The 17,898-nt window shown below is 37.3% G+C and overlaps 1 protein-coding gene across 6 annotated transcripts in view; it reads left to right on the top strand.

Annotated features, from left to right (window-relative positions):
• Positions 1-17,898, top strand: part of PIK3R4 (phosphoinositide-3-kinase regulatory subunit 4) — a 73,753-nt gene that overhangs the window by 35,051 nt on the left and 20,804 nt on the right. For 5 of the 6 annotated variants that reach the window (XR_005019703.1, XM_036850565.1, XM_036850566.1 and 2 more), the window contains 4 exons: positions 3,732-3,933; positions 5,673-5,860; positions 6,638-6,848; positions 9,157-9,322. Coding sequence is in view for 5 of the 6 variants with exons in the window: in XM_036850565.1 (XP_036706460.1) it covers positions 3,732-3,933; positions 5,673-5,860; positions 6,638-6,848; positions 9,157-9,322 (767 nt within the window). In the remaining variant the exon portion in view is untranslated. The remainder of the gene's footprint in view (positions 1-3,731; positions 3,934-5,672; positions 5,861-6,637; positions 6,849-9,156; positions 9,323-17,898) is intronic. The other variant, XM_036850568.1, reaches the window with a different exon arrangement.

Raw genomic sequence — 17,898 nt, 5'->3', positions numbered from 1 at the left:
CATGAATTCAACCAACTGTGGATCGAAAATATTAAAAAAAAACAAAAACTCCAGAAAGTTCCAAAAAGCAAAGCTTGAATTTGCCTCATGCTGGTAACTATTTACATAGTTATATTTACAACTGTTTACATAGCATTTACATTGTTTTAGGTATTATAAGTTATCTAGAGATGATTTAAAGTATACAGGAGTATGTTTGTAGGTTCCATGCAAATACTACGCTGCCATTTTATATAAGCGACTTGAACATCTGTGTATTTTGTTATCCATGGGGGTCCTGGGGATGGCTGTATAGTGTTGGATTTGTTCTACAGTTAAAGTTACTTGGAATTGGTTTGATCCTGTTAAGCCTTGTTATTGAGCTTTGTTAGGGCAGATCCAGAGCAACCTTGGGTCAGTGGCCAATTTAGCTTGACTCCTAAGGACTTGTGAGGACATGATGCTCTGTCTGGTGAGGTCTCTCACCTCTGGCTGGTAGGAACATGAGTGATCCCCAGCCCTGTGTGAGCTCTGGGATTGTTTGGCTTACTGCTTTCTGGTTGCCTTTCCCTGGTCCCAGGTGATTCGGTTCACACACATGTAGTTCAGCACTCAGTGGAGGATTGGAGGAGCCCTGACCATAGCTCTTGCTCTGTGCCGGATCCCTCTTCTCCAGGTCTCTGCCCCACACATTTAGCCTTTTGGCTTCCTGGAACTCTGATTTGTCTCTTGAACGTGGCTTTATTGAACCCTATTTGAGTTCCATGGCCTGGAAACTCTTCACAGAGTAAGCTGGGACAGTCGTAGGACTCACCTTTATCTTGGGGAATCACAGCCATGTGCTTCCTGTTTTCCAGTGTCTGAAAGTGTTGTTTCATAGTTTTTTCTCTGGTTTTAAGTTGTTTAAAATGGGAGGGTAAATCTTGTCCCTGTTATACATCATGGCCGGAAGCAGAAGTCTGAGGGCATGTTAATGGACTCACACTAGTATTGCAGTTTGCTGGGCTTGACCTCCGGTTAGAGCAGAATCTCCCAGCTTGTTTTGCTTTTTCAAGGTTGTCTTGGCTGTCCTTTGTCCTTTGCATTTCCATATACATTTTCGAAATATTTCATCTTGTCACTTTAATAAAAAAAATTGTTGGTATGTTGATTGAGATTGCATTGGAACCTATAGGAGAGAATCAGATCTTGACAGTGAGGCCTCCAGTCCATGAACATGGTACGTGTCTTCATTTAATTAGATCTTTAATTTATTGCAATGATGTTTTATGGTTTACTTTGTAGAGCTTTATGCATCTTTTATTATAAATATTTTGGGTATTTGACTTTTAATGCTATTATAATTGGTATATTAAAAAATTGTTTTTGCAGCTGGTATATAGAAAAAATTTGTTTCCTGATCTTGTATCCAGCAACCTTGTCTGACTTAGCAATTCTAATAACTTGCTTATGTGCTTCTTTTGAGTTTGTACATTCACAGTCCTACCATGTGTGAATAGTAGTAACAATATTATTCATTTTTCCCCTGTGTGAATCCTTTTGTTTTCCTTGCCTTATTTAAATGAGGAGGATCTTCAGTGTAGTGTAAATGGAGTTTGTGATAGTGGGCATTCTTGTCTTGTTTCTCATCTCAGTGGGAAAACTCTCAACATTATACTATTTAGTGTGATGTTTGTTAATAGTTTTTTTGGTACAATCTTTTCATTAGATTAAGGAAATTCGCTTCTATTTCTGGCTTGCTAAGAGGATTATTGTGGAAGAATGTTAAATTTTACCAAATGTCTTTTCTTTATCTATTGAGATCATTGCATGGTTTTTCTTTTATATTCTGTTAATGTGGTTAACTATACTGATTTTCCTATGTCATATCAACCTTTTAACCTAGATTTTTGGACTAATCACAACTTTAGCATATTATATTTAAATACATTTTTATTGTAAAATACATAAAAATAATAAATATAAACTCAATTTAAATAATATAAAGTAATATAAATATTATGCAAAATGTTTTTATGCAGTCTGGATTTCATTTGCTGATAGTTATTTTTTTAAAATATTTTTTTATTTAGACTCATGAATGACTTTTCCTTCCTTGTAATTGTCCTTGTCAGGGTTTTTTCTTTTTTTGATGGTGCACTTCTAACATTTTTTATTGAGCTATATAATTCACACACAATAAAATTCCCTCTTTTAAAGTGTACAATTCAGTGGTTTTTAGTGTATTCCCAAAGTTGTGAAACCATCACCACTGTCTAATTCCAGAGCATTTTCATCAGCCTAAAAAGAAACCCCATTCCAGTTAGTTGTCATTTCCGCATTTGCTTCTCCCCCTGGCAACCAGTAAATCTACTTTGTGTTTCTATGAATTTGCCTGTTTTGGATATTTCACGTAAATGGGATCGTATGATGTGTGACTTTTGTGTCTGGCTGCTTTTGCTCTGCAAAATATGTTCAGAGCTCCTCCATGGTTGGGGTATCTCTCCACTTCAGCCTTCATTATGGCCTTATGATGGCCTTCCCTTGTGTGGACTAAAGCAGAGCCTCCTTGTGAGCTGAAACATAGACTAAAAGAAAAGTAGAACTCTTACCACAGCTGTAAGATTGTCTAGGCAAATTTTAGGAGAAGTGTAAATAAATGAATTTCAGGTTAATATTGGAAAATATTCAGTCAAGGATCCCTTATAATTATTATATCACTACTTTAATGTTATTTTAAGAAACAAGGAATTTCTTAGCTTTCTTACTCTCTAGAGTTTGTGTCCTCTTGTGCCAGCAGATTGTGACTGTTACCTTAAACTCCAGTTTTAGAGGGATTTTAGATCGAGGCCTTAGGGAATTTTCATTTTATTTTTTTTCATTTGCATAATAAAAACATTCTAGAGGAGTCTGTGGATGGTTGGAAAGTTAAGAAAATGCAGAACTGTTCCACGTACCAGAATATTTAAGTTGCACATTGAATTCATTATTTAAATTAATTAGTATTCTTTAGCTGTCAGACAATTTGAAGTGTCTTGGGTGGATTAACTTATTAAAATTTGATAATAACCTTATGAGATGGGTGCCAGTAATTATCCTCGTTATAGATAAATAGAGGTCCAGAGAAAGTGGGTAGCTTGCCCACGGTCATACAGATTGTAAGTAATGGGGCTGGAATTTGAACCGAGGTAGCCCGACTCCAGTCATCCTGTTACCCTGGAATGCTGGTGGGTGTGTTGCTTACATTTGCCTGTCAGTCCCTGAGGTGTGCAGAATGCTTTATATATCAGAGTGCCTTCACAACAGTGTCCCACTGCATATTCTCAACGCATCTAGGGACCAAGTTGAAGTACATACACTTTCTTTTGCTTCATATTATATTTCCAGAATTTTTGTTCAGATACTAAATGTTTGTTTATTCAAAGTTATATAGTAAAGATCTGCTAGGTACCAGGCACTGTATTAAGTTCTTTGGAGATTTCAAAGATGAATTATATTTGAATGTCGCCTTTTAGAAAGAACGTTAAGATATAAATCATGATACAAGGTGGAAGATGCCACAGTAGAGGGAGAGTGTTCTGGGAGATCAGAGTTATGAGATGTTGTTCTTTATTGATAAATTTCTGTTTCTCTTGCCTTTGCTTGCTTCATTTTACCATTCTGACTCTGAAATTTTAAACTGAGTGGTTTGACACTTCAGCTGTTAGTCATTTTGAGGCCTGTTATTACTTGCAAAAAAAAACCCCAGGACATATGGTTTCATTTGGTTTTAGGGAATGACGGAGGAAGAGGAAGACAAACTCTTGGCACTGAAAGACTTCATGATGAAATCTAACAAAGCAAAGGCCAATATAGTGGACCAGAGCCATCTCCATGATAGTAGTCAGAAAGGTGTAATTGACTTGGCAGCCTTAGGCATAACTGGGAGACAAGTTGATCTTGTTAAAACCAAACAGGAACCAGATGACAAGCGAGGTTAGTACATTTATGTGTGTGTATGTTTAGCTTGTTATTATTAGTTATTTCATAAGGCTAGTTTTAGCTGATTAGTAGTAAAACTATAAAAAGTCACATTTCCCAGATATAGAACTTTCAAATATAGTGAGTGAGTGACTCCATTACATAGCAGGAAGATTTGGGGGAGGAAAAGTGGAGAAGTGGACTAACAGTTAAGAAATTAAGTAACCTTCCAGATTCACAGGTCTGTATGTGTCAGAGTCAGAATTCAAACCAAAGCCTGACTCCAAAGCCCTCCTCTTGCTTCTGTGGAAGTATATGATTGAAGGTGAAATTCTGTTTTTTAGTCCTTTAAACACCAGCGAAAGGCCAATAGTCTATATGAAATGAGGTAAAGTTTCCTAGCTTGCTGCTAGTAGGTAACGCCCAGTGAATTGAAAAGAATAGTCTTGCAAAGGAGAGACTAGAGACACCTATACCACTTGAAGTCTTGAGATTTAAAACTGTCTGGCTCTTGTGACAGTGACATTGACTCTGATTGTGTGAGGGTTTTAAGATCTCATGCATTCTTCCTTTAACCCTTTTTGGAGATACACTCACTTCCAAGCACATGCCTTTTAAGATCCCTCTATTCCAGTATCAGCTTTTGAGGGCAGCTGACGAATTACATTTAAAAAAACCTTCTAACTGCTGAACTTGGAATAAAGTATTTGCAACTTAATTATTAATGGTTTGCAGCCATAAAATGTAAAGTATTCGTACAGGTTAATAAGAAAAACGGCAAGCATCCAAAAGAAAAATAAGGAAGGATTTGAACATACAAGTGATAGCATAGAAATACACGTTTGAAAGGTCAACAATTAAATGAATGCAAATAGAAATGAGATGCCATTCTCTGCCTGTGTGATTAGCAAAGACTAATGATGCCTGTGTTAGCAAGGGGGCAGGGAAATGGGCGTTTTCACTCACTGTTGGTGAGATTATAAATTGAACATATTCTTTTTTTTACTATTTGACTTACTATTGGAAATTTCTCATAGAAACGCTGACAGACATGTGAAGAAATATGTATAAGAATGTTCTCAGTGAAAAAGGAAATGATTGAAATGTCCATTAATAGGATAATGGTTGAATGTTCAGCTGTATTTAGTTAAGTAGGAGAAAAAGCAAGTTGTGAAACAGTATGTATTATTTAATTTTTGCAAAATAATATAGTAATATATCATTCAACTTTATAGTTTATGAGGTTTACAAAGTTATGGGAGCAATTCATGTTACATATTGGAATGCCAAAACTTTGTTACTTAGTGTACTTTTTATAATCAAAGTTTTTGCAAAAAGCGTTTCTCATCTATCTGTAGTCAGGAGGTGACCGTATTGCAATTAACTTTTTATTCTTTTCTTCCCCCCATGTAACTGATACTGGATATAGAAAGGTCATATTTAGCAGTGTAGTCAGTGACATTTGAAAAAGTTGTTTTTGTTGTTGGTTCTTCAGATAAAGTGGTTACTTGAAATTGAGCTAGCCTTGGGAAACTAGGAAGCAATTAGGTCTAATTATTGACACTGTTGAAATAGTGCATCTGTCCATCTGTCCCAGAGGTGAAATGAGAGCTAACAAGTTTATATGTAAATATAAATAAATTGGCCATCATAAAGAACAAATAGCACATGAAGTCCATTGCTGTCCCCCTTCCCCCACAAAGAGCAATAAAAGCACATATTTGTTGTAGATTATTCTGAATCTTTTTTCATAGCTAGAAAACATGTAAAACAAGACTCAAATGTAAATGAAGAGTGGAAAAGCATGTTTGGGTCACTGGAACCACCAAGCATCCCACAGGCCCTACCTAAAGGGAGTGACCAGGAGGTGATTCAGGCTGGGAAGCCGCCTCGTTCCGAGTCCTCTGCTGGCATTTGTGTCCCTTTGTCGACTTCTCCACAGGTATCATCATCCAGGCAGTAGAGCGCCTTTTGTTTTTGGATCCCGTTCTACTGTTTTGGATGTGTAAAGGCTGTGTACTGTACTGGAAAAATCAATACAGTGACTTGTCCTTTAGGGAGGATATGTTTCTTTCTAAGAGAGGTTTATCTTTAACTTTATAGCTAAGGGGAAATCTAGTATTGGAAGCACCAAAAAGGTCTCATTTTAGAGTACTCACCAATAAAGTGGTCTGAAATTGTGGGTTGAAGATGTCATTATGAACTGTGATTCTAATTAGGCTGCAGTGAACCTTTAAAATCTTCTTATTCTTCTTCTAATATAACATAATTATATCTGTAAAGTAGCAAAAATACTTCTGGGAAGAAAAGTCCCAAGTTTGCTCTGTGTGAGAAATGTCATCATGATTTTGATACATTTGAAGTAAGTTTGTAATTTGAGGTAACTCTTCCCTAGCCAATTATATTTTAATTGAAAAATACGAATTGAACCAACTGATAAATTAAAATTCTCTTCAGTTAAATTAATGAGGGTTTTTGTTTAACGTTATTGCTACACTGATAATTTTTTAAAAATATAGAGCCCTGGAACTTGTGGTTAAACTGCATTTAAACTAGGCTTTCATTGAAAAAAATGTCATTGTATTTAAATGGATTTAAAAATTGGTACATTAATAAGGACAGAAGGCTGCTGTAATGAATAGAGAGAACATGGGTACATTTTTCTCATCAAATACACTTTGCTTGTGACACAAATACGTATATTCTTTTTGTTTTGCAGGTTCCAGAAGCGACAAATGTCCAAAATAGAAAACCAACAATACAGGTTTTAAGTAGTACAATTTTACCATCCACCTACCAGATTCGGATCACAACGTGTAGAACTGAGCTTCAGCAACTCATACAACAGAAACGGGAGCAGTGTAATGCCGAGAGGATAGCTAAGCAGATGATGGAAAATGCTGAATGGGAGAGTAAACCGCCACCACCTGGTAAATGTGCCATTGATAGGTAGTTGTATTCCAGCCCAGGTGCCAGAGCCTGGAATCTGATGGAAGAAACTGATAATTAGTTACCAGGCAAAGGAAGTGGGAACAAAACTGTCACTTTGAAAGCCCACAGGAAGAACCAATAAGTGAGAAATCCCAAGTCATTATTTGTGAAATTTGGATCTTCTTAGCTGTGGCAGTGCCTTTTAGGCCAGTAACCTACTGTTCTGTCCTGTCTGTGGTCCATGTTCCCCATTTAGAGTACTAGGTTTTACCTACCTGCTTAGTGTCATGCCACTTTCTCACTGAATGTCAGGCTTCTTAGAGTAAACTCTGGCTTTTTATTTCTGAAGGGTTTAATAACTATTAATTTTATTTTTAAAAAAAAGGTAAAAACATTTAGAAAATAATGGGTGCTTTAGAAAAAAAACAAAATCACCTATAACCATCACTCAGCAATCATCAACATTAAGATTTTGGGGAAAGCACTTCTGTATTCTGAGAAGATTTAGAAGAAACTTAGAGGTATTTCAGGTGAAAATTGTAGCTCACTGTGTTAACAGACATGCCTAGTGTTATGTGGTGGAGCTAGTCTTTGATATTGGATTGGCAGATTTTTAAAAACATTTTTAATGGGTTTCTGTATAGATTTTAATAATAAAAATGTAGCTTGAAAACTGAGAAGAAATGTATAGTGTGCTTATGTGTAGAGACTGAAAAATCATGTGAATTCCCACGGGCTTCCATTGTGAACTCAGGGAAAATTCTGGTGGAGAGCAATGATTTAAAGATTTTAGAAATATTATTAAGTGGTAAGTGGCATCTTTAGTCACATAAATTTTTTTTATGGAAATAAATATCCTGGAATGTTTGTTTCTGTAATATAGTTCAATATGATTTACCAGGCCTGCTTTAAAAACAAAAAAAGTTGACCATACACTATTTTACAATAGAATCTGTCTTTATAAGTGGCATTTTAAAGTGGAGCTATACATTTTATTTAGTAATCCCAGAAAAGGTGTCAGATTTTGTGGCTCAGGAAATGTACAGTGACTGTTGGACTTCTGATTTTTTCTTTCCACACTTGAGTGGTTGTGTGAAATTGATTTTCTCTAGGGGGAAATGTTCAACCTAGCCTGCTAGATTATCTAGACTTCATGGCAAAGTGTTTTTGATTATTCTCAAATCCAGCATATCCTCCTTAGAAATTGCATTCAGCTGTTCTTTCCACACATTTGAGCTAGAGATCCAAGGGGAAACATTTTTCTATCGTTGAGTATGCCAGGTTTGGCAACGGTCTTGGTTTCATTTTTGTTTCTTAGTAAAAGAAATAAGTTGATTTTAAAATGACTTTATTATTACTTAATTAGGCACAGTGCTGCTCCCAATACAGTATAATCTTCAGCATAGCTTTCTGTTTTGTTTTATTTTAAAATTGATTAATATTAAATATTATTAAATGTTATGCCTAATATAAAAGTTTATTCATCAAACATTGAAGATTGTTATATGCAAAGACCTATGCTAGGTATTGTGAATGATTCAGAATGGATAAGGCATAGTCAGTTCTCTGGCCTCAGGGAATTTATAATTTATTAGAGGAAATTAATTATACACAAAAAGAATATACATAAACAGAAGTGTATAGATGTCATAAAGAAAGTACTAGAAAATCCTTGGGCATTCTGAGGCTATAATTTATAGTACTGTTTATACCAACCTGTTGATATCACAGAATAAATGATTGCAGGTAGAGAAGAAATAAATCAACATTTGGGTGTTTACTGTGGCCCTGGGACAGTATTAGACTCTTTATATCTCATTTACCAATACAGTCATCCTTTGGGTTAAGTAATTTCCCCCTTATTTTACGTTTGAGTAAATTGAAGCTCACAGAGTTTAAGTAAGTACCCCAAGGTCACACATGAAGGTGTGGTGGGTCTTCGAGGCTTTCAGGACTGGGCTGCCTCCCTAGTGCCTGATTTCTCTAGGTCAGGGTAGTCATTACCTCTTGCTATTAAGCAAGTAGTCAGGGTTTTTCCAGGTAGCAGGTGACTATTGTGCCTTCTCAGACTCTGGAGAAGGGCCCAGTGCAGTCTTTCTAAGGCTATGTGAACATGGGTGTCTTTCTCCATGGGCGATTGTATCTGTCATAGTCCAGTAGGCCACTCTGAATTGGCTAGCTGTTGGGACCCCTTGTTTAGTTCTTACGATTGTTCTCCTGTTGGCTGTTGGTGCTTGTAGCTGGGAGTGAAGGAAAGATTGTGTTTGTAAACTGCAACTTAAGACACACTCCTTTGCTTTTCCTTAGGGTGGCGGCCTAAGGGGCTACTAGTTGCACATCTTCATGAACACAAATCTGCTGTGAATCGCATTAGAGTCTCTGACGAACATTCACTTTTTGCCACATGTTCAAATGATGGCACAGTGAAAATCTGGAACAGTCAGAAGATGGAGGGGAAGACTACCACCACCAGGTAACCTATGCATAGGCAGAGAGTCCAACCATCCATCCATTCAGTCCGCAAGTATTTATTGAGTGCTCATTCCGTGACAGGTGCTATTTTAGGTACCAGCGATACAGTAATGATAAATGGACACAAATACATGTTCTGTGGAGCTTTCCTTCTAGTGGGAGGTGACAGATAATAAACAATGTAAATAAGTAAAACATACAGTGTATTAGGTGGTAAAATACATTATGGAGAAAAATATAGCAAAAAAGAGAGAGAATGCAGTAGGTGGGGTAGAGTAGAGTTTAAAGAACTCATCTGCTGCCTCACGGAGAAGATGTCATTTAAGGAGAGACCTGACAAAGGTGAGAGAAAATGCCATGTGGATGTCTTGGGGAAGAGCATTGTAGGCAGCAGACACAAGGGCTTCAGAGGTTCTGAGGCAGGAAGATGTTTGGCATGTTTGAGGAAGAGCAGAAAGGTCTGTGTGAGCGGGAAAGAGGGTCAGAGGGCTCGAATTATACAGGGCCTTGCAGGCTATTGTGAAGGACTTGGACTTTGACTCTGAGTGAGATGGGAGCCTTTGGACGATCCCGATCGGTGGAGAAACATGATCTGAATTAAACTTCCACAGAATTACTCTGGCTCTTTTGTTGAGAATAGACTGAAGAGGTGCAGGGCAGAAGTATTAGGAGGCTTTTTCTGTAATTGAGCGAGAGGGGGAAGTAGTGGGAAATGATCAGATTCTGGGTATGTTTTGATGGTGGAGCCGTCAAGATTTGCTGAATGGGTTAGAGGGTGTATGAGCATGGGAGAAGTTGGAAAATGATGGAGTGGCCAGCTGTGTAAGGACAACACATATTGTAACATGACCCACTGGAGTAGTCAAGAGAGAGGTAATTATTGAAATCTTTAAGACTCTTCAAATATGCATGATGTGATTATGATAAGTGGGATTATAAGAATTATTTTAGGTTTGTACAACTTTATAGTTATCTCCCTACTTGATATTCATATTTGTTCTGTGCCTAGTTTGGTCTGGGTCTGAAAAGAAAGCTACTAGAAATCAAAATTGAATCTTATGTACATGAAAAGATGTGGGGAACCTTTGGTGCTTTTCTCCTTATCAGTTCATTGACCAGAGTTAACCCCAAAATGGTCAAACAACAAAATATCTTTGATAAACTAAAATAATTCAAAAGTTTACCCCTTACCAACCTGATATGATTTTGTTCTGTTTATTTTTTAAAAAGAGCTCTATATTTTTACAACATGCTTAATTCTTTTTCATGTTCATTCTGTCTTGGCATTGCATTAGTAAGAACATAAATCGAAAACCAGTAAAAGAATCCTGGCTCCATGTAGCAATTTTTTGTCCATATTTTATTACAAAATTTTCAAACCTCAAGTAAAGTTGAGTTTTGCAGTGAACAAGCATATGCTTGCTGCAAGATTCTAAATAATTAATAATTTTACTATATTTGCTATGTCATATAATTATCCATCCTCCTATCAATTCATCTTTTAAAAATGTTTTTCAAAGTGAGTTGCAGACATGAGGAGACTTCCCCTAAAAACTTCAGCATGCATATTGTTAATATTTGTTTATATTTCTCCTTTTCTTTTTTGGTATAAAATTCACATGCTGTGAAGTACACAGATCTTAAACGTTCCATGAGTTCCAGCAGATACACACACCTGTGCAACTTAAACCACACTCAAGATACAGGCGTAACCAGGAAGAACCCTCGTGTTCCTTTGCATAAAATCCCTGCCTCCTCCCTGCCTACAACCATTCTTTTGATTTTCCCCCACCATTGTTAGCATTTTGATTAATATTGTAAAAACCTCTTCTGATAATTATTTTCCAAATGGTTCTTTGTTACTATCATTATTAGTTGCATTCATTATTGCTTTTATTAGGAGGGTGAGTTTAATTGACTTGAGTAAACTTAACTTTGCAGAAACCTCTCTTGTTAATTCCAAATGATCTTTATCACAGAGCCATGCCTTCTGTATCCCAGTGTCATATTTTAGGCAGTGGTATACCAGAAAATGCGGCAATTTAGCTGGCAGTAACTGTAGTCTTTGGGAAGTTTGTATGATGATTAGGAGATTGGGTTCCCTCTGGCCACAGCTGCTCTCTTGCTTTGCTGTAACACCTGCTTTCTTGTTTGTGGACTGCAGTAGGCCTTGGCTTGGAGGTGCTTCATTCTAGGTCCAGGGAGGGGAAGAGGGGAAGGGAAGAGAAAGTGTTGCCCTCATCACATGCCTTTGTGAACTGATGAGGGAGAAGGAGGCCATTATTATTGCTAGAACCATGTGGGGAGCAGCTGGTGGCTGGGAAAGAGCAGCAAAAGTGATATTATATTTTCTTAGGAAATCTACTAGTACATTCTGACTACTGAGGCTTTTCCCCTATGCATTATGTTGGCTGACCACCCAGTTTCCAGTTCTGACTTTCTCATTGAATTTGGATTGGTGATTTAGGCCATCTGGATCTTGGCTCTGCCATTTTCTTCTTTCTTATTTGAGTTAAACCTTTAGTTTGTCCCTCGGGGACTAATTCTTGAAAAATTGCTGTTTTTCTACACTTTTACATAGATTTTTTTCAATTTAATCCTTTGTAGTATTCTAAACTGTATTTTCCATATACACTTTTTGTGCAACCCCATTTTTGGCTCATTTAGCTTCTCAATTTTAGGGAAGATTGATGTATTTGGTACTTGCCGAATTTGATGGTAAAACATCTAAGAGGAATTTTGTCCCAATGAAGAGTTGAAACAATATGAAGCGTGTGCAAGAAAGTTATCAGTGTTAAGATTACATATTTTAGAGTCACAGATAGTGTTGGAAGCTGAAATTTTTGAGTGGTATCGCTACCCTGAACTAAAGGGCTATAAAGACCTGAGGAGGCCTGAGGCCTGAATTTTACAAAATTGAATTTTGGGGACAGGAAGCGAGTAGTCAGAAAAGAAGGGAGAAGAAACCATTTAAGTTATGTCATACTGCAACAGAAGAAAGGGTTTAAGAAAGGGACTTATAAATAGCTCTCAAATGCAGTAAAAAAGCCAAGTGGCATGAAAGCCTAGTAAAGCATTTGGGTGTTCTCACACAGTGCCCTTTGGTGAAGTATAGTTCATACATCCATAATCCCTGGAGGGCTTTTGGACATTATATATCACAAGCCTTTATGATGTACATATCCTAAGGAGATACTAAGAATAAACTGAGAGATTTAGTTTTAAGGCTGTTCAGATTGGCTTTCTTTTTAATTGTAAAAAACTGGGAGCAAACCAAAAGTCAGCAATAGGGGTGAAAATGGATAAATAAGTGATTGTTGTGGAAATACATTTTTTTGATATGGAGTATATTGATATAGTGTGTGGAAATATAGGTTTGAGAAGTAGGTTTAAGAACCCAGGTAGGGTTTCTGTTTTTAGAATGACAGAGTAAGGACTTTAAAAAATCTGTTCCTCTATAAAAACAATGAGAACACTGGCAAAAACTGTCAAAATCAACTTTTTCATAATTCTAGAAATTAAAGTCCTACATCAATCTGAAAATTGTTATTCAAGAAAAACAGCTGACTCTCAGAACAGTGAACCATGTATGTGGTCCCCAGTTTCATCCCCCACTACCAAGCTCTGTGATGGCTTTGAAGACTAATAGCCCTACAACTACAGTAACTATGAAAACCAACAGCTAAGTAGCCACTGGCAGGGTCGTAATGGCTTTGGAACTCCCCCAAAGCCTCATCTCCAGAGAATTGTCACTATTTGACCAGTTTGCTGAAAAGCTCCATAATCAGGGCCTATCTTTATTTGACCTGACTATTGCCTTGTTCTTTGAGAAAAACTCTACCCATAGGGCATTTGTTGAAATTATTGGTGGTATTTGTTTAACATTGGAGCTGCCTGAGGTGGCATTCCCAGTTGTAGCTCATAAGAGGCTCACAAAAAACTTTAAAGCAAGAGTGAGATATCAGTAGGGGCCTTTTGAAAAGTTTGGATGTATTCATGGGTATCTGTAAGACCACATGCACTTGCACGGTTGTGCACAAGCCCAAGAAAGAACTGAGGAGACCCCAGATTCTCACCTCTGGCTGACCTTGAGACTCTGTGCAAGCAGGAAATGAAGGATAAGGCCAAGTTGTAAACTGCTTTGCTGAAGGTGTGCCACAGCGAGCACAGAGAGCCTCAGCAAAGGCTGGAGCCCTTATCAATTCATGAGATGTAAGGAAATGTCATTAGCTGACCACTAATCTAACTGAACAAAGAGTTCAGTGGCCACACATGAGAAAGAATACAGACTTTGTAGAATTAGTCCAGGCAAGTCACTAAGCAAACAGCAACAACATTGGTATATTATTTCCGAAGTTGATACATATCAATTAGAATGTCCAGTTTTGGACAAAAATTGCAGGTCAGGCAAAGAAATCAGAAAGTGTGTCCTATACACAGGAAAAAATGCAGGTAATAGAGACAGTACCTCACTGATCCCAGACACTGGACTTATTAGACAATGACTTTAAATTAGTGACTAAAAATATGTTCAGAGAATTAGAAGAAACCATGTCTAAAGGGTTGAAAGGAAAGTATGAGAAAAATGTCTCAACAAATAGATAATGTCAAAGGGATAGAAATGATAAACAGAAATCCTGGAGTTGAAAAGTATAATAACTGAAACGAAAAATTCAGGGTTGAACAGCAGATTTCAACTGGCAAGAGAAAAAAACAGGGACTTGACGATAGATCAGTTTGCCATCCATTCAGAGGTATAAAAACTAAAAAAGAATAAAGAAAACTGAACAGAGCCTCAGAAACCTGTGGAACCAACATACACATGATAGGAGTCCCAGAAGGCAAGGAGAGAGAAAAAGGAGCAGAAAGAATATTTGAAGAAAAAGTGGTTTGAAACTCCCCCAGATTTGACAAAAAAACATTAATCTGCACATCTGAGAAGCCCAACGAACTCCAAGTAGGATAAAGATCAAAGAGAGCCATACTAGAGACATTATAGGCAAATTGATGAAAGACACAGAGAAAATTTTGAAGCAGCAGAGAAATGTGACTCATCTCATACAAGGGATCTTCAGTAAGGTTAACAGCTGACATTTCATCAGAAAATGATGGAGCCTGGAAGTCAGTGGGATGATGTATTCAGAATCTTGAAAGAAAAAGACTGTCAATAATTCTATATCCAGCAGAATTGTCTTTCAGAAACAAAGGAGAAATGAAGACATTCCAAGTTAAATAAAAATAGGGAATTTAGGGCTTCCCTGGTGGCGCAGTGGTTGAGAATCTGCCTGCCGATGCAGGGGACACGGGTTCGTGCCCTGGTCTGGGAGGATCCCACATGCCGCGGAGCAACTGGGCCCGTGAGCCGCAATTGCTGAGCCTGCGCGTCTGGAGCCTGTGCTCCGCAACAAGAGAGGCCGCGATAGTGAGAGGCCCGCGCATCGCGATGAAGAGTGGCCCCCGCTTGCCACAACTAGAGAAAGCCCTCGCACAGAAACGAAGACCCAACACAGCCATAAATAAATAAAAATAAAAATAAAAATTATAAAAAAAAAAAATAGGGAATTTATTGTTAGCAGATTTTCCCTAAAAGAAACACTAAAAAGAGTCTGTTGTGCTGAAAGGAAAGGACATGAGACTAACTTGAACCACATGAAGAAATAAAGAGCATGGGGTAAAGGTAGATACATGAGTGAATATAAGACAGTACAAATTATATTTTTCTGTAACTCTTTTTACCTGCTGTCTGATTTGAGAGAAGACTATATAAAGAAATAATTATAAAACTGTGTTGATGGGCTTATAATATATAAAGGTGTAATTTGTATTACATTAATAGTACAGACAAGGGAGGAGGGAACAGATAGATATATTGGAGCAAAGTTGGTATTAATCTGATTGGTTTTAGACGTTAATTGTATTTCCCAGGGAAACCACTAAAAGAAACACTTAAAAACATTTAGTAAAACACAAAAAACACATAGTAAAAGAAACTAGGGAATTAAAATGGTGTACTAGAAAATATCTTTTTAACACAAAAGAAGACAGCAGTGGTGGAATAGAAGAGCAACAACAACCAGAAAAAAAAAAAAACCCATGTAAGACACAGAGAAAACAAATAGCAAAATGTCAAACATAAGTCCTACCTTATTGGTAATTCCATTAAATGTAGTCAAAAAGCAGAGTTGGCAGAAAGTATGACAAAATATGATATGACTATGTGTTGTCCACAAGAGACAACACTTTAGATTCAAAGATACAGTGTGAGAGTAAAAGGACTGAAGAAAAAGATACTTCATGCAGACAGTTCCTAAAAGAGAGCTGGAGCGGCTATGCTAATATCAGACAGAATAAATTTTAACACAAAAATTGATACTAGAGACAGACAAGGACATTTTATAATGACAAAAGCATCAGTGCATCAGGAAAACATAACAATTACAAACAAATGCCACCAACAGCAGAGCCCCTGAATGGAGAAAAAACTGACAGAATTGAAGGGGAAAATAGACAATTCAACAGTAATAGTTGGAGACTTCAGTACTCTGCTTTCATTATAGATGGATCAACAAGGCAGTAGAAGACTTGAACAACACTGCAGACCCACCAGCTCTAACGTACAACTATAGAACGCTCCACCCAACTACAGCAGAATACACATTCTTCTCAGGGGCACATAGAACACTTCCAGGTTAAATCATATCTAGGACAGAAAACAAGCTTCAATAAATTTAAAGGCACTGAGCCATATCAACATATATGTTCTTTAACCACAGTGGAATGAAACTAGGTATCAGTAACAAAAAGCAGTTTGGAAAATTCACAGGTATGTGGAGATTAAGCAACACATGGCAAAATAAGCAGTGGTTCAAAGGGAAACTAGAGAATATTTTGAGATGATTGAAAATGAAAACACAGCATACCAAAACTTAGGGATGCAGTTAAAGGAGTGTTCAAAGAGAAATTTATATCTGTACACATCTGTATTTAAAGAGAAGAAAGATCATAAATCAGTAACTTAGCCTTAACCTTAAAAATCTAGAAAAAGAAGAGCAAAGTAAACCCAAAGCAAGTAGAAGGAAGGAAATCATAAAGACTAAAGAGGAAACAAATGAAATAGGGAATAGAAAATAAAGGTGAAAAACCAACAAAAGCAAAAGTTCTTTGGGAAGATCAAAATTAACAAAGCTTTTCTACAATAACCAATTAAAAAAAGGGAGAGGACTCAAATTATTAAAATTAGGAATGGAAGAGGGGATGTTACTGTTGAGTACACTACTATGGAGCACCGAGGAATACTACGAACAGCTGTATGCCAACAAATTAAATGACCTAGATGAAATGGGCAGATTAGATTCCTAGAGAGATACAACCTGTCAAAAGTGAATCAAGAACAAATAGAAATTCGGGATAGACCTAAAACAAAAGATTAAATTAGTAAGTAAAAGAAAAACTTCCCACAAAGAAAAACCCAGGCTGAGATGGCTTCATGGTGAATTCTACCAAATGCTTCATGAATTAACACCCATCCTTCAAAAACTTTTTCAAAAAATAGATGAGGGAACATTTCCTAAATCATTCTATAAGGCCAGTGTTACCCTGATACCACAACCAGACAAATATATCACAAGAAAACAGCAGACCAAGACCCATAGTTAATATGGGCATTAAAATCCTCAACAAAATACTAGTAAACTGAATTCAACATAATAAAGGATTATATACCATGACCAAGTGCCGATTATCCCAAGAATGCAAACCCTTTTCAACATATGAAAATCAATCAGTGAATATATCATATTAATAGAGTAAAGGATGAAGACCACATATGATCTCAAAAGACTCTCAGAAAACATTTGGTAAAATCTAACACCCTTTTATGATTAAAAACAATTCAACAAACTAGTTATAGATGAGTACTGATAAGGACATCTATGAAAAGCCCGATAACATCATACTTGACGGTGAAAGACTGAAAGCTTTCCCCTAAGGTGAGCCAGATAAGAATGTCCACTCTCACTGCTTTCATTCAGCATTGTACTGGAGGTTCTTGGTGGGGCAGTTAGATAAGGAAAAGAAATATAAGGCATGCAGATTGGAAAGGAAGCAGTAAAACTATTAGCTGACAGTATGATCCTGTATATAGACTGTCTTAAGCAATAAAAAGAAAAAACGGAGGGACCTTCAAGATGGCAGAGGAGTAAGACGTGGAGATCACCCTCCTCCCCACAAATATATCAAAGATACAGCTACATGTGGAACAACTCCTACAGAACACCTACTGAACGCTGGCAGAAGACCTAAGACTTCCCAAAAGGCAAGAAAATCCCCATGTACCTGCATAGGGCAAAAGAAAAAGAAAAAACAGACAAAAGAATAGGGTCAGGACCTGCACCACTGGGAGGGAGCTGTGAAGGAGGAAAAGTTGCCACACACTAGGAAAACCCTTCACTGGTGGAGATGGGGGCTGGGCGGGGGGGAAGCTTCGTAGCTATGGAGGAGAGCACAGCAATAGGGGTGCAGACGTCAAAGCGGAGAGATTCCCACACAGAGGATCGGTGCCAATGAGCACTCATCAGC

This window comes from Balaenoptera musculus, chromosome 4 (genome assembly GCF_009873245.2).
Source record: "Balaenoptera musculus isolate JJ_BM4_2016_0621 chromosome 4, mBalMus1.pri.v3, whole genome shotgun sequence".
Classification (NCBI taxonomy): domain Eukaryota; kingdom Metazoa; phylum Chordata; class Mammalia; order Artiodactyla; family Balaenopteridae; genus Balaenoptera; species Balaenoptera musculus.
Note: the sequence above shows the minus strand (reverse complement) of the source record. Positions and strands in the feature narration are given on the sequence as shown.